At 36.2% G+C, this 26715-nt stretch overlaps 1 protein-coding gene across 1 annotated transcript in view; it reads right to left on the bottom strand.

Moving 5' to 3' along the window:
• DYNC2H1 (dynein, cytoplasmic 2, heavy chain 1) overlaps positions 1-26715 on the bottom strand; it is a 305345-nt gene that overhangs the window by 122493 nt on the left and 156137 nt on the right. Inside the window, 7 exon segments of the mRNA XM_006773520.2 lie at positions 4667-4744; positions 6162-6212; positions 8094-8159; positions 14493-14582; positions 22157-22300; positions 23904-24038; positions 25073-25192. Of these exon segments, the coding sequence (XP_006773583.1) occupies positions 4667-4744; positions 6162-6212; positions 8094-8159; positions 14493-14582; positions 22157-22300; positions 23904-24038; positions 25073-25192 (684 nt within the window).

Below are 26715 nucleotides of genomic sequence, written 5' to 3'. Positions count from 1 at the left end.
CATTTGTACCTATCCACCTCCATTTTGTGGAGAAAAGAATGCTTTAATTTAAAAAAAAGTGCAGCCCTCACCAGTTTGGCTCAGTGGATAAAGCATCAGCCTGTGGACCAAAGGGTCCAGGGTTCAATTCCAGTCAAAGGCACTTACCTTGGTTGCAGGCTCCTCCTGGTCCAGGCCCTGGTCAGGGTGATGAGGGAGGCAACCAATCAATGTGTTTCTCTCACACTGATGTTTGAATTTGGCTTCAGAGAGGAAGGCAGAGGGGGAGAGAGAGATAGAAACATCAATGATGAGAGAGAATCATTGATCGGCTGACTCCTGCACGTCCCTACACTGGTGATCAAGCCCGCAAGCTGGGCATGTGCCCTTGGCCAGAATTGAACCTGGGACCCTTCATTCCACAGACCGACGCTCTATCCACTGAGCCAAACTGGCTAGGGCAAGTTAAAAACTTTTCAAACTTTTCTAAGAAGTGCAGATTTTTAAATTGAGATATACTGTAATTGACATATACAAGTGCAAATTTTAAGCATTGCCACAAGTATAAAAGTATGTCAAATTTCATTTCAATATAAAAATCCTTACCAAAGCAAATTTTTAAACTATATTCATTTCTGCCCCTATTCATGAACATGTTCTTCCTTTGCCTCTAAATGTTCTAAATTTCTACTCAGCATTCAATATTCAGCTTAAACAATATCATCTATCAGAGACTTTTCTCAACATATTTATTTCCTCTACCTCAAACAGTATTCTCTCTCCCAAACTTTTTCAACAGTGATTTACAAGGTCAGAAATATAAATGCGTATAGGAGGAGAATTTTCTTAAATGGTGAATTTGGAAGATTTATATTAAAATTTCATGTAATATAAACATAAATCAAGCATTTAAGAATGCTTTATCCAAATATCTATATTCATTTCTAAATAATCAGTTATATTGCCTAAACTCCATTATTGTAACTTAATAAAATTAAACTTACACAGCAGAAAATTAACTAAGCATACTTTAATTTTTTCAATAAATGATTTAAGCCTATTAGGATAGAACTTGATGGCTGTCTATTAACTTTACTGGCAATTACTGTATAAGGCCCCACCACCAATTTATGTGTGCTACATGTATAACCATCATGTATTTGGTTAGAAAGCTGAGATAGATGATACACAGTTAGCAAGCTCTCAGCTGCATGTTAGACCCCGGGTCTAATTACCAGGGATACAGGCCTACTATGGCATCAACCACATCACAAGGTAATTATTTGTTTTATTCTCTACAGTGTAACTTCATTCAATGAAGAGTCTTTTATATTACAAAATATTTATTTGTCATTCCACCAGCACTCTGTTAAATCGTAGCAGGTACCAAATAAATGATTAATGAAGAAAACAACCAATGATATAATACAGAATCCATTTATTTTATTCAACAAATATTTATGAAATAAAGGTGGTAAGAAATAGTGGTAGAGCCCAGGCCAGGTGGCTCAGTTGGTTGGAGCATCATCCCATACACCAAAAGGTGATGGGTTCAATTCTCAGTCAGGGCACATACCTAGGTTGCGGGTTCAACCCTGGGCCCTAGTTGGAGCACGTATGTGAAGCAACCAACAGATATTTCTCTCTCACATTGACGATTATTCTCTCTCTCTCTCTCTCTCTCTCTCTCTCTCTCTCTCATCAATGTACATGTCCTGGGTTGAGGATTTAAAAAAAAAAAGTAGTAAAAAGCTCAGACTCTGCAGCAAAAAGCTCAATTTCAAATACTGAATCTACCTTCTAAATGACCATACGCAAGTGACTATATCACTTTGTGCCTTGGTGTCCTTATCTGTCTAATGAGGACAATATAGTGTGGCTATCTCATTATATTATGGGATATATTAAATGAGATAATAATCTATTTTCAAATTCTGCAAAATGCCTTGAACATAATCACCCATAAATGCTAGCTATTCTTATTGTATTTGCTATGTGCTGCTGTACTCTTATAATAATTGTGAAGAACATCAGGGGAAGGAATGCAGGAATGGGAACATATATATATAGATTTTGAGAGAAATGTGTTTTCTATTACCCACAAAAACAACACCTTGGCTTGTAAAGAACACAGATGGAACTGATGGGACTTGGGCTTTGGAACTTTTTCCTCCCCATGCTGCTCCTCACCATCGAAATACACTGAACACTGGGAGGAGGGGAGAGAAAGAGATGAGGAGGGAAGGGAAGGAAGCAGAGAGAGAGAACACTGTATTTGAAAAACCTAGATATTAAAGGCAAGGGCTTTGGTGTCAGAATGCCTGAATTAAAATAACTAGCTCCAACACTTCCCAGCTATTTAACTTCCCTGCAGCTTAGTTTCCTCTTTCCTAAAACAGACATGATTATGACCTCCTCATTAGGTTATTGTGATGGTAAAATAAGATAATGCATCTATAGTATTTAACATGATCCTTAGCACATAATAGGTCCTCAAAAATATGTATGAACTTTAAAATAAACCTTAGTTTCATTCATTTAGCACCTTACTATTGCTGATGCTCATTTCTCATCTGTAAAAAGAGTTAATACCACCTTTTAGGGGTTTTGTGATAATTAAATGAGGTAATTCATTTGAAAATGTTTTGTAAACTGAAATGATAACAAGAAAACACTAATGTATACTATAAACCTTTTTTGAACGTAAAGCCCCCTTTCCTAAATGTTTTGCATTTCTTTACTTAAATTGTAACATTTACTTAACTTGTAATCTTTACCAAGTGTAACCTCTCAGTAGATCAACTGTTCAAGCAATAATTACCTGTACCCTGTTGATTATTATTACTTTTGCCATTAGGAGTACATGAGCTAGTTCAAGGTCCTGTCCAAAAATCCAGAATTCTCTTCAAATTCTCACTATTTTTTATTTTTTCCATTTTCTTGTAATTGTTTAAAAAAATGTTTCCTACAGTAGGTGATAAACTCCTACAAAGTAGGAACTAAAACTTTTATGTATCTGTACTCTTCATCCTCAAAGAGCATATTATAAATAGTTAATACATATTTTAATCCTATGGAATACATGAACAATGGAAAATTACCTTATCCATGCGCCATTAGCTTGTCTACTCATAATCTTAATATGTCCAATCTAAAAAGTATTTTAAAAATTTAACTATGCATCTGGTATATAGTCAGTATCCACTAAATAAACAAAAGAATAAATGACTTGGGTTTTGCACTAAAGTCAGGGAAATAAAGTTTAATAAAGCTGGGATCCTAATCTCAAAGATCCTAGGAGAAAGGCAGACATGACAAATCATTTTGTATCATTATGGTAGGTGCTATGATATGGGAATGCTCAAGATACCATACCAGTATATGTCAATAGAAAAGATACAATGGAGAAATCGGGTAAAAGTCACAGAGGAAGTAATGCTTTGGGTAAATTCTGAAAAATAAATAGACATTTCACAGTAAAAACAGTCAAAGGGCATTTCAAGGAGAGGGAATAATAAAACTAGCAAATATAAGAAACACTGAAGATATGGACTGGAAAAAAAACTGAAGAGGCAAGTAAAGATTAGATTGTGTATCATCTTATATGTTATCCAAGAAAACTATGGGTTTTATCCTATGAGTGATAAGAAACCATTAAAGGGTTTTAAATAGGGCACTAACCATACCATAAATAAACTAAAACACAAAGGACAGACTAAAATGGAGAGGTCTGAGATTAGAAGCAGGGTCTAATTGCTAAATCAAGTTGAATAATGACAGCCAAAATTAAACATGACTGCAAGAATGGAGAAGGAGTGAGGATGAGAGATATATAAAAGATGAATAGAAGTGAAAGTGTTAATTTCAAACTATTTTCAACATAAGTACTATACAGCATCTCATTACCAATCCTGAATTATTGTATATACTAGAGGCCCAGTGCACGAATTCATGCACAGGTAGGGCTCTCGGCCTGACCGGCAATTGGGGCCAATAGGGGACGTCTCACTCAGTCCCGATCAGGGAAGCCAGGGCTGGGAGAGGAACGATGGGAGGTTGGCCAGCTGGGGGGAAGGACCGCAGAGGTTGGCCGGCTGCAGGAGGTTGGCTGTGGGAGCGGACTGACTACCAGGGGGCAGCTCCTGCGTTGAGCATCTGCCCCCTTGTTGTCAGTGCACATCACAGCAACCGGTCCACCAGCCGACTGGTCATTCAGTCATAATAGTCGCTTAGGCCCGTGGTCGGCAAACCGTGGCTCACGAGCCACATGCGGCTCTTTGGCCCCTTCAGTGTGGCCATAAAGTTTCAATCGCACTGTGCTTGCACACCTGCACGTGGTATTTTGTGGAAGAGCCACACTCAAGAGACCGCAGTTTGCCAACCACTGGCTTAGGCTTTTACCTAGCATATTAGAGAACCTTATATTTATCCTTATATTCTCTATGGGTATACAGCATAGAACCTTGTGCAATGTAAAGACTCAAGATGTATATGTTGAATGAAAAATGTAATTAGTTGTTTAATAATGGGTTAAAGAATTAGAATAATTCTTTGATATTCTTTTACCCAGAGATTTTTGTCATATTCACAGAAATATCACTATTGACTATGAATAAGTAGCAAATAAAATATACACAGAAATAGCTCCAATATAAAAAATTTAAATATTCCACATAGAAATAAATACCTTCAATGTTGCCACTGCCCAGCTTCTTTCCTGATCTACCCAAGATGGAAGCTGATCACGTATTCTTTGTTGAGAGTCCTTTAATAAAAGTAATTATTTTCCTTGGTATATTAGATAAAATTCAGACAAAAAAATTCAACAACTAACTTAAGTTTATAAACACTATTTTTAACAGTTCATTCTATATATTATTTCTTTATTTTACATATTTTACAAGTCAATATTATAAAATTCTATACTAGGTATAGATAACCATTTAAACAAATGTGTCAATGTAAGAACGGTCCAAACCTATAAGATGTTTTATGATTGTATTTAAGCCAAACTGACGACAACAGCCTGGAATCTCAACGAACTGAGAAAATGCTCCAGAGAATGGCAGTTTGCAGTTTATTTTACACATTATAATCAGAGGAGGAAACCTAGGGAGAGTTACATGACATTCACTGGTGATAGACTAGGGAGGTGGGAGAAAGCAAAGCAGGGCAATCTCTGAGATTGGATAAAGAGTAAAACAGAGAGACACACACTTCCTTCACATCTGTAGGCATAGGGCCGTTAGCAGCTAACATTACAGCACAGAGAGGAGCTCTGTGGTCTCTCTCCTGCTCTGGTGGGAGAGCGTGCCCTGAGGGGTCAGGAAAAAGGGGGATTACTCTGACAAGAGTTATCTTAGATGCAAAAAGACAATAGGCAGGCTCAGTTAAGGTAAAAATTGACTTTTGTAAAGGAAGATACTGGCCTAGGAGAGGACTACCCACCATGGCTTGCTTTTAGGTAGGAAGTTTTAATTTCAGAGCATCCTATGTGGTTACTTTTGGTCTCTGAGTTTGTAAGGCCAGCCATTCAGTTTGGCTTAAATAAAATCATAAAACTCTGAGCTCGTCAGGTTTAGTATGTGGTCCCTTTTTTATCCACAGTTGCATTCACTTTCTTGTGCTTAAAACTTTAGAAAAAACTCAAAAGTAATAAGAAACTGGCATAATATGTTACTTTTATTACATCTTACATTTCGGATATAAGCTAGATTTTGCATTATGGTTTAGGTATGTTCCTTTGAAGAATAATATTATCCATTACATGTTCAAACAGAAAATTACTAGTCAAAAATCTGAATTTGAATAAAGTTAACAAAAGTTTTTAAAAGTAATTTTTAAACTTTAGTTATATATAAAAATTTTTCTAGTCATAATGCAAGATTTGATTTTCTTTGGATTATATAAATAGTCTTGGAATAAAACATATGTACTGAAAAAAAGAAACTACATTGATTTCTTAGTATTTAATTAATATTATTCTAAAAAAAATTGTCTTCAAGGACAAAAAAATATATTTAGGTCCATCTATAGAAGTATAATAGAGACAAGGACATAATCCTCTAATTAAAGTAATTACAACAGTAACTTAAAACGCTCTGAAGCAGATTATATTTCATGAAGTCTAAGCCAGAACAATTTTCCCTAACAGTAAAATAATTTTATTATTTTTTACTTACAGCTTTCCGCAACATGTCTCCAACAACCACACCTGTAAATGTATCCCATTCCTATGGAATAAAAATATGAGGAACACAAAAAACATAAAAACGCTAACCAATTAACAAAGTTTTCTTAATAACCCTGTAAGATGGCTTACAATGCAGCTAAGGACATGTAAAACAAAAGCAAAATCAAACAAAAAATACCCTTTCACATCTTCACATTTCTAGTACAATACTAACATGAATATTAATATATTAATATGAAATCTAGAAACAATAAAATTAAAACAAAAAACTATATTATATGAGTCTCAATATCTAAAAATGCAAATCTCATGTTCAATGAGCATTTGTCACTCCCTATTAATTTTTGCTATTATAGGCCATTTCCCACTAATAAGTCTGCAATAAGGTGCACCAAAAGTTTAAATATTGTATATGTTGGGTAAAGACAGAAAAAAGTTCTTCTGTTAACTTATCTTTTCCAACAGAGAGGGAGAAGACTGTCATATTCCTTTTTTTTTTTAATCCTCATAATCAAAACTGATCAGCTGTTAAGAAATCAAGTGCTCTAAGAAAATCTGTCTTCACCCTGGGTTCCCCCAATCAGATAATAATGGGGCACAACTTTATTTGTTACACATTGGTCAGTAAATAAGGCCAAAACATATTAAAATTTGAAAGCAATATGGAAACACTACCAAACTAAGATTCTCCCTGCCTTCACCCAGCCGGCTCACTCTTCTTCCTAACATTTTGCAATATGAGTCAAAGAAAAATGTTCTCCTTTCCCAAAGATAATTTACTCACACTGCAGAAGAAAAAAATAGGTAATGTTAAGTCTTACAAAGTGTGGAACATATTGATCACAGTGAAAAACATTAACAGCAGGAGATTAAGGCATCAGAGTTACTAGTAGAAATAAAAGGAGTCAATAAATTCAAGAGAAATATGTAAGTCAGAGCATGTGGAGGTAGAGAGAAACAAAGATCAAATATAGGCCTGCAACTTTTAACTACTTTAATGAGGGAAACGCAGAACATAATTAAAATCTGGTCAAGTAGAATTAAAGGTTATTAGGTCAAGGTTGCCTTCTCCCTCCCTAACTAATGGACTCTCACTTTATGATTATGGCATAATGAAAAAATGCAAAATTTTTTAAATATTAGAAGCACACAGGGTAGATTAGTTAGCTCTAGCTAGAAGGAGGTTCTTTTCAAGTTTGAGAGGGGATTATATGGCAGTCCAGAAATGAAGTCATAGACAAAGAAAATAAATTGTACATTAAAAGATTAACATAAACCTGCAGGCGCAAGGGAGCTGCCCACCCTTTGATTCCCACCTGTGTCTCTGAGCAAGTTAGTAAAGATCTACACTAATAAAAGAGAAACATGCAAATTGGTGTCACTCTGCTATGCCCACCAGCCAATCAGGATGACTATGCAAATTAACCCAACAAAGATGGTGGTTAATTTGCATATGCAGACCCCAGCGAAGACTGAAGAGGCTTGCTTCTCTGCTGCGGCCAGAGCAAAGGAGGAAAACCGGTCCCGGCAGCCAGGGGAAGGAAGGCCTAAATAATTCTAGGAATAAATAATGTAGTATACCCATATCCTTTTGTTTTTTATATTTATCAGTTCCACTGCTTAGACCAGGAATATAAGAAGGCTAACTCTTCTGGTATCCTGAGTAAGTGGACGTGGGTTCAGAAAAATCTATGCAATGTGGGTAAGCTACTTACATTTTTTTTCTGCCTTATCATCACTTCAGAATATTGGGCCCGCTCGGAGGGGAGTAGAACTTTCAGCACCTTACACTAAATTTCTAACTTAGTAAAAAAACTAATAGGTTGATATATAATTTCTACCCTAAAGTAATTTCTATTCTATCTGTACATTACCAAACTTCTATATAACTATAATATTTCCTCTTTCACCATTCACTTACATTTTCTTGAAAATGTTCAGGATGCATGCCCCGGACAAAATGCAATGCGAACATCAACTGATCAGCCTGAAAGGAATAACAGATATTATCTTGCTTTTTCTAAATTAGTGATTTTGGAAAAGCACAGTCCTTAAATTTTGGTTCCAAAATATGTATTCTGTCTTCAAAATATTTTTATCAATATAAGAATAACATTTACATAGAACAACACTTCTAAGTTGGGGGTGGAGAGGATAGAGAAAGTGTGAAAATTTTTAAAGTGCTAAGGATTAATCATCATTTACATCTCATTAAAAATAAAACAGATCAAACAGACTGTCAAACTACAGTGGGAAGGCCAGGGAGGGTTGAGGGGCAGAAGGGTGAGGGGGTAAGAGATCAACCGAAATACTTGTATGCATGCATATAAGCATAACCAATGGACATAAGACACTGGGGATAGGGGAGGCCAGGGGATTGTCAATTGTATGTAATACTCTTTGAAATACTTTAAGCAATAAAACAATTTAAAAAAAGAAAAGAAAAAAGGAAAAAATTAAAACAGATTTATTTAGCTAGTAGAAATCCAATTGTGATGTCTGAATTAGTCTTTACTAACCAGATCATTTGGTAAACCTCTCATTCTTGCATTAGTAACCTTCAATCTGTGATTGTGTATGCCTAAATGCTCCCGAATAATCTATATACTGCTAAACCAAGATATTTTATTCCTAGAAATGCATGCAAAGGGATCATGAAAGTACTCCTAGGTAAGCAATAAGAATATTCACTGCAGCCTAGCCAGTGTGCTCAGTGGTTGGGCATTTACCTATGAATCAGAAGGTTATGGTTCAATTCCCAGTCAGGGCACATGCCTGGGTTGCAGGCTCCATTCCCAGTAGGGGGTGTATGGGAGGCAACTGATCAGTGATTCTCTTTCATCATTGATGTTTCTATCTCTCTTTCTCTCTCCCTTCCTCTTTGAAATAAAAAAAATACATTTTTATAAAAAAGAATATTCATTGCAAGATTGTTTACAGTGGAGGAAGAACTGAAACAACCTAAATGTTCAAAAGTCTATCATGAAAATATTCAAATCAAAATAGCATAACCAATATTGTGGAAGGAGGGCGAGTTTTTAATAAACATAAATGGATATACTAGAGGCCCGGTGTACAAAATTTGGGGGTCCTTCAGCCCAGCCTGCACCCTCTCACAATCCAGGACTGCTGGCTCCTAACCGCTGGCCTGCCTGACCAATTGCCGCTAACACTCACCTGCCTGCCTGATCGCCCCTAACCACTCGCCTGCCTGCCTGATCCCCCCTAACCACTCTGCCTGCCTGATCACCCCTAATGCTCACCTGCATGCCTACCTGATTGCCCCTAACCACTCATCTGCCTGCCTGCTTGATCGCCCCTAACCCCTCTGTCTGCCTGATCGCTCCTAACTGCTCACCTGCCTGCCTACCTGATCGCCCCTACCCACTCATCTGCCTGCCTAATCACCCCTAACTGCTGGCCTGCCTGCCTGATTGCCCCAACCACTTGCCTGCCTGCTTGATCGCCCCTAACCCCTCTGCCTGCCTGATCACCCTAACTGCTAGCCTGCTTGCCTTATCACCCCTAACTACTCTGCCTGCCTGCCTGCCTCATCACCCCTAACTGTTTGCCTGCATGCCTGATTGCCCCTAACCACTCTGCCTGCCAGCCTGATCACCCCTAACTGCCTCTGCCTCGGCCCTGCTGCTGCAGCTTCATCCAAAAGGACATCCGGAAGGTCATTTGGCTGTCCAGTCTAATTAGCATATTATGCTTTTATTATTATAGATATCTGCAAAAATTTTGGAAAAATAGATATCAAATTTTTATCACCGATTTATTTTTGAGATTATAGCCTATTTTTATTTTCTTCTCTTTTCTTAGGTGTTTATACTTTTAAACTTCCTAAAATAAGCTTATATCATTTCTATTAGAAAAAAACACACACAAAAAAAACAGGAAATATTTGTTTTAAAAAAAACCATCTATTGAAGGACCATCTTTCAAAGTTTTAATCTAAACATTTTATTTGGCCTTTCCAATACTGTAAATAATACTTTATATCTAATATATGTTTATGATTATAAATACAGATATAGATAAATATAAAAGTATTAAGATACCGTATATGCAAAAAAAGACCCTCCTGTAAATACTGCCAGTAAGTGATCTCCTTGCCTGCATGAAAATCACCCCTCTGTAGAAAAGATAGAATGTCTTGAATAATACAATACAAAAGAATTATTTTATAAAAGTATATGTGGTATATGCTTGTATATACATAGCAATACTCACTAGATAACTATTAAGCAAGTAAATGAAAAACAAACATATTTACAATAGTGAGTCAGTGAGTAAAAAATATCCTCAAAATATAAAAACTGGAAGCAGATGGTCATCAGTCAGGTATGCAAGAAAAAGAAAAGTTACAACCAACTACCATCTGCATGAAGTAGCTACCATTTGACATAAAATATTATAAAAAGCAAGGGAGATGGATAGTGTTCTTAGATATTAGAAGATCAATGATTAGCTGGATAAGCCACTATGATATTTATTTTATAAATGAATGGATACTTAAAATGACTATAATAGCACCCTTTATCTAAAGTAAAAAAATAATGATTAAGATAATATATATTATATCACTTAATAATATAGTTAATTCTTCACTATATTCATATATATGTATATATAAATATAGATACAAATATATGTGTATATTTGTATATATATATATATACAAATTCATACACAGTGTAAGAGGACAATGAATTAGCCCTTTCTTCCTTTGAACTGAGGAAAAATAATGTAGTCTCTAGTGTTAATGGAAAGAAGGCAAGGCTCTGGCACTCGGTGATTCTCTGATTATCTACCAGAGCTGGTGAGCTAATTGTTGATGATTACTGAGGCCAAACTCCAAAATGCTGTCAAAAATAAGCATGTAATATGTAGTCAATAGATGGGTAATGGTGGTTACCCTTCTCTTTGATTTTTGGTCACAGAAGACACCTGACCTCAGGGAAAAAACTTCTATTAATATCTCACCAAACACTTTTTGTATACCATTTCAGATCTTAGATAACACTTCCATGAGGAAAGGGAAATAGTAAGAATATATGCTTTACCCACCTTCCTTCTGACCTTTTTGTATTCTAGCCCAATATAGTTGTAAATTATCTAACATTCCAACAACTTCTATGATAAATTTGGATGAAGAAATGTTAAAGGTACTAAGACATAAACAGTTTTATTATAATCATAAATTTTGTGAAACTAAATATGTTACTTATCCTATAATCGTCTAAAATATTTAGGCCACTAAAATAAACACTTTTGATCTCTTTAAGAAAAAGTAAGTCACAGCCAAAAATCTAAACTGAAATTGCTAGACAGCTTTCCATATTTGGTTTACTTTATTAAAGTCTAAAATTTCTGCTACAAAACAAGTCAATCATTTTCTATTCCACGTCAAGTTGCTTTCACTTCAGTGTGATGTGAATACTAATAGCCAGCCTCTCTCCAGTTCGGAGTCACTGCTGCCATACTGCTGTCACCAACACAGCAGCAAAATCAGCACAGAGGAAATTCCGGCAGCCAGTTTAATGTGCTGCTGAGGGCTAAAACCCAAACAGCTTTCACTAAACTATAAGATCAGTTCTATCCTAAGTAATATTATACTGTTAAGTCTTAGAAATATACCTTATTACTTTATAATTACTGTGCTTTCTGATTTTTTATTCTCCACTGAAACTCTATAGACTGCTCAACTCTATAGACTGTTTAATAAGTTTCATGTTGCTCATAATAAAAATGTGAGTTTTATAAAACATTCCATGATCAATTAAAAACATGTCTTAAGAATTATAAACCATAGCTTTTTAAAAAAGTGGTTTTAGCTGTTCACAATAGAGAAGTATTAATATAGGCAATGAGAAATTCCAATTAAATACTAAATATGTTAAGAATTAAACCTTACAAACTCACTCCAACTGCACCAAAATGTTGAGTTTATCCTAACAAACATATTTTTAAAAGTTAAGGTAACTTCAAAGAAATAACCCCCAGTACACTTCATTAGTATCGTAAAATTCAGGGGTGGGGAACGTCTGGGCCATATAAGGCCTGCAAAATCATTTGGTCTAGCCCTGCCAAGGCATTAGGGGTGAGTAAATTAAATGTTTGACCAAATATATGAGGATAATTTTTAAGTTGATAATTTTGTGTGACTTATGAATAATGTTATAAATATCCAAATGGCCCTTGGTAGAAAAAAGGTTCCCCATCCCTGTGTCTTAAATCATTTCAATACTGAATGCTTATTATATCCGGAATACTTATATTATTAAAAATAAAATAAGAATATATAAACCGATATAGAAATACATAGATTAGAAACAAACAAGAAACTCCTAATAAGTTACTAAAATTTTTATTTAACTGAGGCCCAAAACTATGTTATTAATAAACAATTATGAAACATCTTTCAAAAAAAAGCTACTAATTTTTGGAATAAATAAAAATATTATATTATCTTTTGGCTTAAAAATTTTCAAGAATAATATTTATTTATAACATATCTACTTTCAAAACATATTTGGGGGCACGTTAAGATAATGGTAGCTCCATAATATTTTCATAAATCACAGCCTATCTCAGTGCAGAGGTCTTAAAAAGCATTAAATATATTATTAGGAGAGTGACCAAAATGAAACTTTACAGTCTTAATATGTTCAGTAAAAAATAAAAAAGATTAAAGCCACACTAAAAAACTATCATACAATTCAATAATATAGAAATGAAAAAAATAAATCCAATGATTAAAAAATAAATTATAAAAACAATAATTATAACAAAGTAGACTTGTTCTATAAAGCAAAGCTTATTCTTCAAAATGCCAGGATAAAAGACAAATATGGCAAACAGACAAAAATGGCAAATTATAGAGAAATTTAAATATAAGATATTTATAAGACAAAAATGGCAAATAATAGAGAATTTCAAATTTATTTATAAATTGCAACCTGGTAAAAATTAAAAAGATAGTTAATATGCAGGATTGATTAGGACACAGGGAAGGAGAGAACCTTCTTACTCTATGGAGGAGAGAATTAACTGGTAAACTTTTAGAAGGCAATTTGATAACATTCAACAAAATTTCAAGAGTGTTTATCCTTGGACCAGAAATTATACTTTTATCGAGAATTCTGAACAGAAATACCAGCTTACACATGTATATAGAGATGAATATACTGCATAGGTTTTCACTATCATTCATAATTTCAAAAAATAAGTAATCTAATATCCACCAATAAAGCATTAGTTACATGAAATAGCACATAACCATATTTGGAAATATCACAGAGTCACTAAATATATTGAGGTTAACATATTTATGCTTATGGGAAGATCTTCAGGACCTACTGCAACAAAAGATGCAATACAACAGAATATATAGTAAAGAAAATAAAAAAACTTTATCTATGTATTTGCACTTTAAAGGATTTATTCTGTCTCACATAAAGATCCTCAACAATATCATTCTAATCATTAAAATTAATATCCCTTTCCAAAGAATATATTAACTATATATTTTTCCAGATTTTCTAAGAAGCCTATATAATGGCCCACAATAACTCTATTTCTCACTTAGCTGTCCTTACAAAGTTCTTCTTCAACATATCTTAAGCTATATGCAAAGACTGATACTTTTTTAAATTTCTAAATAAAAAGCCCTTGTGTTTTTTATAATATTCAAAATATCTAAAATATTTCAATGTATAATCCTCTGGGAACCTTATAATATGAAGACTTCTGTGACAAATTTCTCTCAACTCAGAATCAAGCATTAGTTTACTTCCTAATACCAGGAATAGGAGACAATTTTGTCCCTAGCCCAAAAGACATTTGGCAATGTTCAGAAATATGTTTTATTATAACAATAGAAGGTAAGGAAGTGCTACTGGCATGAGTTGGTAGAGGCCAGAGAATGCTGCTAAATATCCTAAAGTGCACAAAACAGTCCCCAACAAACGATACTGTGGCTCAAAATGTCAATATTGCTGAGTCTGAGAAACCCCAGCTAGAAACTGACCTACATAATCCATCCTAGTTTCCTCCTTCAGTGGCTACTGGAATTCCGGGAACTAAGTCAACTAACCAGTGTTTGCTCTGCCTTCTTCACTTGTCACTTTTCTCCCTACTTATCCCAAAGGCTGCAAGACATTCTAGATAGTAATGAATATTATTCTGGGAAAATGTCAGAAATGCCAATCGCATAACCTTCCTTGTAGGCAAACAGTTATATAATTTAACTGTAATAATCTATTAAATCAAGGGACAGTAGTATTTTATAAGTGAAAAACATAACATTTCTTACCTTAAATAGACAACGGCACACATATTCATATACCATCTGTTTTAATGAGCTGACCAGAGATTGGATTCGCTGTTCTGTGTTTTCAGAATCCTGTAGATTAAAATTTGAAAACTGAAAATTTATGAAGATTTAAAAGGTAGCCCCATAGTTTAATCACACTTATAAATTATCCCTCCAGAGTCAAAGCTGATTCTGGAACAACAATTAATTTGGCAATTAAACTTAAAGGACTAAACAACTAAGTGCATTAAACTTGTATACTAATACAATAAAAACTGATATCTTTTTCTTCAATGTATAGAAACCAGAGATCCAAAATGGTGTCACTTATGCTAAAACCTATGACACCAAGTCTTGATTTAATGCCCGACCTACCTGCAGTTATGACCTTTACCGGAAATATAATCTTAACCAACCAGGGTACAGTTTTCTTTTGGTCAAACACCAGCAAGGTCATCTGTCATGCAGGCATAATTTCTTCCACGCCCCACAAAGGAAGAAGAGGCAATTTGCGCGTAAAAGCCCTGCCACGTCCTGGACTAAAAGATCCTTTCTTTTCTTTTCCTAATAGATTCCTTGCCCCACCCGTCTTCCTATAAAAACTTTCCATTTTGTACAACCCATCAGAGTGCCCTTCTACTTGCTAGATCGGATGCTTCCAACTCATGAGTCACTTACTAAAGCCAATTAGATCTTCACATTTACTCAGTTGGATATTTTTGACAGTTAAAACTTCTAATAAATGAAAATTACAATCAGTCATCAATAATACAATATGAATTAATTTTGACCATACCACTTTGATACTGGAATTAAAAATACTACATCAGTCTGTGTTAAAACCATCTCATTATTTATATTATCATTTACCAATCCAGTCCCAACACAGTATGACCAGAACCACCCTATAGTTTTCTCATCCTATACAATAAAAGGCCAGCTATCATAAGCGTAACAACTGGAATGACCAGAGACCAGAACAACCACCCCTCGCCAGGCTGGCCCCACCCCCAAGCAAGTGGTTAGAGCGATCAGGCAGGCAGAGTGGTTAGGGGTCATCAGGTAAGCAGGTCAGTGGTTAGGGTCAATCAGGTAGGCAGGCCAATGATTTAGGGGCAATCAGGTAGGCAGACGGCCCCTCGCAGGGCTGGCCCTACCCCCAGCAAAGAAAGAGGGAGGCCCAGGCCACCTGGCGGCAACTCTGTAGCAGGTGTGTGGCCACCCAGCAATCGCCCAGGCCAACAAAGCCATCACACGGCATGCCTGTTGCCTGCAGAGGGAGGCCACCGATGGTGGTGGTGGTGGTGGGGAGAGCACTGCACAGAAGGCAAGCAGTGGCAGTGGCGGGGGTGGGGCCAGCTGCCTGCAGCCAGGGGAAGGAAAGCCCTGATAGGCCGATCTCAGACCAGGCCTAGGGACCCTACCAGAGGGGTATTGGATTATGAGAGAATGCAGGCCAGGCTGAGAGACACCCCCCCAAGTGCATGAATTTTCATGCACCAGGCCTCTAGTCCTCAATATAAGAACCTAAACTATCTTAAACCTTGCCCTCCAGATTGAATAAAATGAACAGTAACTTTGATATTGGTGCTGCAAAAATTCATACACACCTTTAGTGGTTTCATTTGCTTCTAATTCCATTGTACATGATTGCCATGATTTGAAGGGGAAAAAAAGACATTAATGACTATTTCCTTTCATTCTTGAAAAATGGCTTGGGGTAGAAATGGGGGGAGGAGATTGTGAAGGCTGGTCTTTTTCCTAAGTGTGATATGATTTTTATATCTCTCTTCAGGGAGCACTTAAATAATGTATAGACTATGTTTATTTGTTTCCAATCCTATCTAATAAAAGACAAAAAGGGTAATTGACCATACCTTCACTACTCTTCCCATTGGCTAATCAGCAAGATATGCAAATTAACTGCCAACAAAGATGGCAGCTGGCAGCCACACAGCTGAAGCGAGCAGGAGGCTTGCTTGCTCCAGTGATGGAGGAAGCCAAGGTTCCCCGCCCGCAGCAGCCTGCTCTAAGATCCGAAAGCAAAAACGTTTCAATTATAGAAGCTAAACAAACCCCAGATACCTGCTTTCAGCAGGCCATGGCCTCAAAGCTGCAGAGAGCAGGAGCCAGCTCTCAGCTCCAGTGACAGCCACAAAGTTTCAATTATAGACGGTAAATAAATCCCAGAATAAAAAAAAAAGAAAAAAAGGAGAGTCTGGGAGCTTCAGTCGCCGGCCAGCCTGAAAACAGCCCTCAGTTCCTCACCCAGACGGGCCAGGCACCCCAGTGGGGACCCCCACCCTAAAGGGGGTGTGGCCAGCCTGCAAACCCCCACTGGCAAGTGGACATCCCACGAGGGCTGCCGGGCTGCCAGAGAGATGTCTGATTGCCAGCTTAGGCCCAATCCCCCAGGGAGCAGGCCTAAGCCAGCAGGTGGTCATCCCCTGAGGAGTCCCAGACTGAGAGAGGGCACAGGCTGGGCTGAGGGGACTGCCCCCCATTGAGTGCACAAATTTTTGTGCACCAGACCTCTAGTATAATTATAATTGACAAGAAAAAACAAACTAATAAAATAATTTTATCAGTAGAGAAACACTCCCAGAATAAGCAATGTAATGTATGAAATTGGTAGAAAACATCATGAACTGGCATTCAGATGTGGCAAACCTAGGTTTCCGGCCTTACTGAAAGCATGTTCTAACTGAGAGAGCTCATCTTCACTATTTATTACCAAAGATCACATGTGAAATTGAAATCTGGATCCACTAAAAGATACTCTATTGTGAGACAGACTACCATGCCAACAAGAGCCAATGGATTTTCAAAACATTGGAAAATAAGGTTTTTATTTTACATATTTAAGTATGTGGGTGTGAAGAAATCAACCTAAGAACTTGTATGCATATATGCATAGCCCATGGACACAGACAATAGGGTGGTGAAGGCTTGGGAGTTGGGGAACAGGGTGGGCTAGAAGAGGTCAAAGAGGAAGAAAAGGTGACATATGTAATACTGCCAATAATAAAAAATTTTAAAAAATAATTGTCCAAAAAAATGAATAATATGTGCCAAAACTAAAAAACAAATATATAAGACAAAGATGCTTATCTTGTCTACCATGACTGTGTAGACAGATTTTTGCTAACAAAACATACCCCAAAGCACTAGCTCTTCATTAGGTGCCATTTATTTTAATTTTGAATATAACAGCAACTTTAAATGACATACATAGTGAAAAAAAATCAGTAAAACGTTAATCTTTTATAATCAAATAAAGATTTTCTGTATTAATTAGCCATGCTAATGAAGATAAGAATTTTTGTCCTGTTTTGTTCTCTGGTTATATTATATAACCCAACACCAAGAGTAATGTCTGATACATAGTGAGTCTGTAATAAATATTAATATAATAAATAATAACCTTTCCTTGGAAAAATAGATTTATGTAAACCTACTTTAATATAACATTTTGTTCCCGAATTTAATTTTAAAAAACAATTATTCTCGCCTCCAAAATAATTTAAGAAACACCCGTATTAGTATTACACCAAAAACAAGAATTATGAAAAATAATTAAATTTTCTCATAAAAATATATTTTTACAAGTGATATGTATCTTACAAGTGATTTTTATCTTATAAATTATCAAAGAATTGCAAATACAATACCATATTTTCAATTACCTAATAGGACAATTACACAAAGGTATATAATATCCATTGTTGGTAAAAGTATAGATGGAAAAAAGCACTCTTTGCATCAGTATAAGATATCGATAGCATATATTTTCAAAGGATAATTAGACAATATTTTTGCAAGGCTTACAAATGTGCATTTTTGCCCCATTAAACTAAGAAAAATAATTGGAGAAGCGAAACATGAAAAATAAACAAAAAAACAATACAAAAATTTATGTTTATAGCTGTTTTAAAATATAAACCTCCAATCTTTTGACACTCCTTCCATTCAGAGGTAAAGTCTGTTTCCTCATCCCCTTGAATCTGGGTAAGCATGTGACTACTTCAACTAATATCATTCAGCAGAAATGACACTGACACAAGGCTGGGTTGCAAAAGGCAAATCAGCTTCCACCTTGCTCACTGGAATACACGTGTTTGGCATTCTAAGATGTAACATGGGGATTGCATTGAATCTATAGATTGCTTTGGATAGTATGGACATTTTAATGATGTTGATTCTATAACCTATGAACATAGTATATTCTTCCACTTGCATGTATCTTCCCCTACGTCTTTTTTCAATGTCCTGTAGTTTTTCCGAGTACAGGTCTTTTACCTCCATAATTAAGTTTATTCCTAGGTATCTTAATTTTTTTGTTGCATTGTTAAATTGGATTGTTTTTTAGTTTCTCTTTCTGTGAGTTTATTATTGGTGTTTAAAAATGCCAAAGATTTCTGGGGGCTAATTTTGTATCCTGCTACATTGCCAAATTGATTTATTAAATCTAGTAGTATTTTAAAGGAGTCCTTAGGGTTTTTTTATGTATAATATCATGTCATCTGTGAATAATACATTTTCCTTATTTTCCAGTTTGGATACCTTTTATTTCTTCTTCTTGTCACAATGCTATGGACAGCACTTCCTATACTATGTTGAAAAGGAATGGTGAAAGTGGGCATCCTTGTCTTGTTCCTGTTCTTAGAGGAAATGGTTTTAGTATTTGCCTATTGGATACTATATTGGCTATAGGTTTGTCATATAAGGCTTTTATTATGTTGAGGAATGATGAGAGTTTTTATCAAAAAAGGGTGTTGGATTTTGTTAAATGCTTTTTCTACATCAACTGATATGATCATGTGTTTTTTTGTTTCAATTTGTTTATGTGATGTATCACATTTATTGATTTGCAGATATTATAACAGCCTTGCATCCCCAGAATAAATCCCACTTTGGTCATGGTGTATGATTTTTGGAAGTATTTCTGGATGCAATATGATAATATTTTGTTGAGGATTTTAGTAACTGTTTATCAGGGATACTAGCCTGTAATTCTCTTTCCTTGTAGCATCTTTATCTGGTTTGGGATTAGGGCAATGCTGGCTTCATGGAAGGAGCTTGGTAATGCTCCTTCCTCTTGATTTTTTAGAATAGTCTGAGGAGGGTAGTTTTAGTTCTTCTGTGGACGTTTGGTAAAATTTCCCTGTGAAGCCATCTAGACCAGGGCTTTTGTTTGCTGGAAGTTTTGGGGATTTTTTTTATTGCTTCAATTTCTTCCATAGTTCTAGGCCTATTCAGATTTTCTGATTCTTCCTGATTAAGATTTGAAAGATTGTATTTTTCTAGGAAGTTTTCTGTCATTATTTCTCCAAAATAGGCTTTCTATTCCTTACTGCTCTTTTTGACCTTCTGGCAACCCTATTATGCACGTGTTTCTTTGTTTCATATTGTCCCAAAGCTCCCTTAAGCTCTCTTCCTGCTTTTTAATTTTTTTCCAATTGCTGTTCAGATTGGGTGATTTTTCTACCCTGTCTTCTAACTTGCTTATTTGGTCCTCCACTTCTTCTTGTCTACTGTTGAAACCTTCCATTGTGTTTTTTATTGTTGCTATATCATTCTTCATTTCTCTTGATTCTTACATATGTTGGTGAATTTCTCATCCAGCTGGTCGAGCATCTTTATAACAATTACTCTGAATTCTTTCTGACATACAGCTTGCCTCCATTTCATTTAGCCCCTCCCCCATTTTTGGCAACTCCTACTTTTCTTTCATTCTTTGTCTTCCCATTTTTGCTGTCTCTTTATGGCCCTGGGCACCCTGCTTGGGGTTTAAGAGTTGAAGTCCCTATCAGTCCAATGGTCTAGAAAACATTATCCCAGAGGCTGGGTCTGCCTTGAATCTCACACATTTATTGTCTCTGCTCTGAGTTGTATCCCCATCTCCCATAGATCTGGTCCCTCAGTTGTCCACTTCAGGAGCTTGGGGTGGTGGGGGGCGCATACACAGTTCCTCTGGTGTGCAAACCCCTGTGAGGACCCAGAGCCCTCTGGCATGCAATTTGTCTTGCAGGGTAGCAACTTGGGTCCCTCTGGCAGCACACTTGCAGCACAGTCCTGTGGCCCCTAGCTTGGCACACTGGGTTGCTTTGTGTTGCCCTGGAAGCGCTCTCCTGTGGCACAGAGAGGGGTGCATGCTGGATTGCTCTGGGTAGCCCCAGCAGGCCTGTTCCGGGGTTTGGGGTGGAGCCGATGATGGTTGCTTTGGGTCACAAAATCAGAGCTCTCCTGTGGCCTGGATTAGGTCACACACTGCATTACTCCAGGTTGCCCTGGGAGTAAGTCCCTGTGCCTGGGGTGGAACAGGAGCAGGTTCCTCTGGGTTACACAGTCAGCGCTCTCCTGTGTCCCAGACTGAGGCACGTGCTGGGTTACTCCAGGTCGCCTTTCCCAGGGCCCAGTGTGGAGCTGAGGCCAGTTGCTCTGGGTCACACAATCCAAACTCTCCTGTGATCTGGGACGAGGCGTGTGCTGGGTTACTCCAGGTCACCCCAGGAGGACTGTTCCAGAGGCCAGGGTGGAGTGGCCACAGATTGCTATGGGTCGCACAGTCAGATCTCTCCTGTAGCCTGAGTGAGGCACACACTGGGTTGTGTGGTTTTTTTTTTAATGTTTGTCTTTAGTTTTTGTTTTATACTGAGAACATAAATCATTAACATAAATCATTATGTCAATCTATATATATAAAAGTCTAAGCGACCATCCAACTGGCTAGTAGGTATGACACAAACTGACCACCAGGGGGCAGATGCTCAACACAGGAGCTGCCGAGCTTGGCAGCAGCGGTTCTTGGGTGACACAACCTGGAACCAGAGGTTAGGGAGCCCGGTTCCTCGCAGGGCCCTGCAATTCCAACTTCAGCTGTGGATTATGTTGTTGCTAGTCCATGCGATTCCACCTTCAGCCGTGGGTTATGTTGTTGCTGGGGCACTGTCATCCCCTAACCTGGTTTAGTGCCAAGCTGCAGTGACTTGACAGCGGCAGTTCTCGGATAACAAACCCCAGAACCAGAGAGGAGGGAGCCCGATTCCTTGTAGGGTTGCACGATTCCACCTTCGGCCATGGTTTATGTTGTTGCTGGGGCACTGCCGGCCCCAAATCTGGTTTACTGCACACTTGGGTTTGCATTCCACACACTGTATGACAGCAACTTTGCAGAGTGCCCTCTCACACTTAAGGGCCCCTTGGAGGGTGTTGGAGAGCCAGTTTTGGCCCAATCCCTGCAGGCCAGGCCGAGAGACCCCACCTGCCAGAGGGACCCCACTCACTCCGCAGATGCCCTTCAAGCCATGGCGCCGCCCAGGTGCGGCTGGTCGGGGAGGGAATGTGGGAGGTTGGCTCCAGGGCATGTTCAGCCCATCTCACCCAGTCCCACCCCACAGACCACCTTCTAATTAATTTCCTTTCAATGTGCACGAATCCATGCACTGGGTCACTAGTATTAACATAAAAGCAGAAGACTGTTACATTGGGACAGTTTGTTAAGAACATAAAAAGGAGGTACTTTCTTCTAAATATAATTTAAAATTGTTACATGTGGTCTTTTGAAATATAATTCCAAACAAGTTTGCTCAGAAAATTATAAATTAATCACCAGTAAAAGTCTGTCTTATTCAGTCTCAGCTATAGGGTAACCAATAGCATACCTGTTTGTTTTGCAGAGCTCTCTGGAAAAGTCGAAGAAATGCAGCCAAACTAAAACGGTACATGTTATTAATTTTGGACAAGTCAGAGATAATGAAGTACATCCTGCTGGCACTCTCAGCCAGAGGAAGATAGGCATCCCGCTCCTGTGAATCATTGGTTGGGAGAGAAAAAAAAACAAAAATACAAAACACCTGAGTAATAGTGTTTTACTGCCACCTACAGACCACTATGCATATACCCAGCCACAGCCTTACTATTTCTACATACATCCAATGAATGAAGATGACAAATCATAGAATGTTATAACTAAAAGGACTAGCAAGATCTGGTTTTTATTTTTATGGAATTAAGGGAAAAATATTTTAAATACTTATCTACCCCACATATTACAAAGCTGGAAGTGGTTCATGGGTTGATATTAATGAGGACCATGAGCATCCGTATTAGGGGAAGAGAGTAAGATGGAATGGTAAACCATTGTGATCACAAAATAAACAATGCAATTTCACATTTCAAAAGGGAACCAGTGTAGATAATTCAAGAGGGCAGGACAGTGGTACTAGGCTATCCCTGTAGCAAAAGAAAAAAGAACTATGAATGTAGTGTGTGGGACTAGTTCCAGCAAGATTACTGATGGAACTAGAGAGAAGACTATAACAGGTGGCCACATTAAGATAATAAAGCATCTAGCATTGTTCAACATAAGTATAGAAAGAGTTAATAACTACTGTTGCTTTGATTCTGACTGAAGGTAAAGGATTATAAAAATGAGAATCTTAGGATTAAATGGCCTCAAGGTTCTGAGTGGAACTCTGAGAAGGATCTCCATCAAAGCCCCAGGTTTACAAATATGATACTGGTAAAATTACATGTGTGACTCAGCAATGCCTGTTAAGAAAAAGAAAGCAAAGAAAGTTCAAATTCCTTTAGGTATAGAATTACAATCATGAGATATGCCAAGTTTAGAGAAGGTGGGGAAACAAGATTGGAATCAAGCTATAAATTTGCTCTTATTCTAGTTTCTATAGAACTCTTGCCAAGATGAAAAGGTAATAATATATAATTATAAAATTTGAGCAATAGATGAAAAATACTGAACTAAAAATTTGAAAACGTTATTGAAGTAAATGGAAAAGAATGAAAGAAGGTCAGTTAGCAGCCTGCGATACATAACATTAATCTGCTTGGTTGTCTTATTTTCTTCAAGCAAAGCTCAGTCACTAGAATGCAGAAGAGGAAAAATGTATTATACTGAAAGGATGTTGGAATTTTACAAGAGGAAATGTCAAAAACCGTTTAAAAGATTCTAACCATTTGTAAGAAAACAGTTGAGACCCTCATAATCACAAAGTCCAGGATACACAGGTAAAAAAATGTTTTTAGTAGAAAAAAGAGCTTATAACTCTTTTAACTAATGGGTTTCACTTGCCTTAACTTCTGTTCAGGTATGCAAAGATGCTTTAATAGTCATGTTCAATATGCTCATTTTAAACTGTAGAACTTCAGATAACTATATACCTAACACGAGTAGAACCCCGCAGGGTATACTGACCAGCAGTCCTATCCTCAAGGCCAAGATCTCATCACCCTCTCTGTAATACTAAGAATCAGACCCAAGGCTCTGGTTTTATTAATAGCTTTCTTTTTTGCAATCACCATTACCCTAAAGGCTTTATTGTACATTTTTAATATTAACATAAAAGCTTATAAAAACGGGCTATAAGATCAGTAAGAGGGAATAATTACTTGATCAAGAAAAATTTGAAGTTTGTAAGATTCTTTAAGTGACTCTTGAATAAGTGCACTGCTTGCTTTTGTCTGATTCAACGATTCAATCAAATCCTTATTTTCCAAAATATTGCCTTGAGATGTGGCAAGTGTCTGTAGAAAAATTAACAAAATAATATTAATGTTATCATACATATTAAAGTAATCAATTAACTAAAATTAACTTGATGATGTTTATGAGAACCTATGTTATTTTAAAACAATTTCAACATTTTATAGCCTCCAAGAAGGATACAGTGGGGCCTTGACTTACGAGTTTAATTCGTTCTGTGACGGAGCTCGTAACTCAAATTACTCATATGCCAAATCAAAAAGTGAACGAGTGAGACAAGTGATGCTGGGCTGATGTTGTGGCATTCACTGTGATGTTTGCTGAGCCAACTCGCGGACGGGTATCTGAAGCTGGCTCATAACCCGAATTTTAGCTCGCAACTCAAAGCAAAAAATCGGCCGAGAGGCGGCTTGTATCTTGAAAAACTTGTCGGTCGGGACACTCATAAGTCAAGGCCCCACTGTATAGGAAATTTTTATACTATATTATCAAAGCATTGCATATACATTAATTTATCAATCTAATAAAAAATACTTAATGTTACAAGTTAAATTATAATCTCATGCTACCTTTTAATGCTTCTTGAAATTCTCAGCATGTAAACAGATAATTAGTGAAATAATCCAATATAAACACTGTTTATTAAAAATTGCTTGTCTTAAACATTATTTTCTTAAAATTTTTTCACCACCATTTATCCCCCTTATACCTTCTTCCACCTCCACTATACCCCCTATTCTCCTTCCCACAATCACCATACTGTTGTCCAGGTCCATGAGTTGGTTCTTTTTTCCTTTTCTTTTTTGCTAAACATTATTTCTTAAAATCTTATACTCCAAAATAGCTAGTTTTTTTGTTTGAATTTTGTTTTTAAGATATATATTGATATGTCTTTGACACAACCAAAAACATGCTGATGGTACTATTAATTTAAAAAAAAACTTACTAGTATATTTATTTACTTACTAGTATATTTACTTACATACTAGTATATTTATTAAATATATTTACTTACCAGTATATTTATTAAAGAAAAAAGGTAATATAATAAATATCCTGAATAATTAAATTTTACCTCTAAGAGAGATTCCTCAAGCTTGGCTAACTGTATTTTCTTATCTTCTTCCTGTTGTAATAGTTTTGTTTTCTGTTCCTCTAAATCAGGTTTTTCATGCTGAATAGTTAGAGCCAAAAGCTTAAAACAAATTTTAATATCAAGGTTATTCTAGTGATATAGTTTAAAGAAAACATAATAAAATAAAAACTTCCCACAAGCAGGGCTTAAGTTTGACCAAATCCTACAAGTATTATGATACTATGTACCTCACATGATTCTTTCTGGTTATATATATATGAGACACCTTCACAATTATTTCTGACAAAAAAATAGTTAATCTGATGGATAAAATGTTAAATATTACAGGATGGTAGAAGAAAATGCATTATTTAACATATCCATGTGGAATATTTAATTCTAAACTTAGATTACATATATAAAAAGTATAGAAGCTACTATTTTTAATGGTTAAGTATTCACATAAAGAAGTGTGAGATATCTTACTTAAAACACTATATCATCAATTACCTAGTATGGCTACAATTAAAAATAAATAATAACAAATGTTGGTTAGAATGTGGAGAAAGTGGAACACTCATATGTTTTTAGTGAGAAAGAAAAACAGCTCAGCGACTTTGGAAAAGTTTGTTCTTCAAAATGTTGTTACCATAAGAAAAAGCACCCCACTAAAAATCAATGAATTGTACCCTTTAAATTGGTGAACTAACTGTATAGCATGTGAATTAAATCTTAATAAAGCTGTTCTTTTTTAAATGCTGTGTCAAATTCTTAATTTTGGAAATTCAAATTAGGGAATGACACTGGTATGTCATAAATCATATAATCAAAATAAACTATATAAGCATTATCTATTAGTTTTTGTTAAATATCTGAATAGCGACTTTCAGCAATTACTATGGAGAGCTTTTATTATTTACTTTTTAAAAATACTTTTAAAATTGATTGCAGAGAAGAAGTGAGAGGAAGAGAGAGATAGAAACATCAATGATAAGAATCATTGATGGACTCCCTCCTACAAGCCTCACACTGGGGGCTAAGCCCACAACCCAGGCATGTGCCCCCACCAGGAATCAAACCGTGACCTCCTGGTTCATAGGTAGATGCTCAAACACTGAGCCATGACAGCTGTGCACTATGGAGAGCTTTTAGGCAAAAGGAGCAATTTTGTCAATTAGTTCTGCCAAATTTTGAATAATCTGCCCATTGTTTAATTTATAGGATTATCATCAAGTAAATCCAAAGATAATGTTCATAGAAATATATGTGGTGAGTCACATAATATGGTAAGAAAAAAATTTTATAATGAAGGTTTTAAAATTACAATAAAGTGAAAATTACAGCAAATAGGCATGCTATCATATAAATCAAAAATCTAAGATTGTTAGATAAATAAAAAATAGGATGATATTCAAAAAATCAACAGTATATGTTTAAAGTGAAAAAAAATAAGGGAGATAGTATATAAATAAATGTCTGGACATTAAACTTTATTTTGAAATCCATGCATTAATAAACCATACCCAGATAAAGTGAATTCAAAGGTATGTATGCTCTGATGAAGGAAAAAAATTAGTGAGAATCAAAGACCTTCAACTAGCTAAGTATGTCAATTAAATGAAATTTTCACATTTAAACTTCAT

Source organism: Myotis davidii, unplaced genomic scaffold (genome assembly GCF_000327345.1).
Source record: "Myotis davidii unplaced genomic scaffold, ASM32734v1 scaffold1025, whole genome shotgun sequence".
Lineage (NCBI taxonomy): Eukaryota > Metazoa > Chordata > Mammalia > Chiroptera > Vespertilionidae > Myotis > Myotis davidii.
The sequence above is the reverse complement of the archived record's forward strand: the minus strand, read 5'-3'. Positions and strand labels throughout refer to the sequence as shown.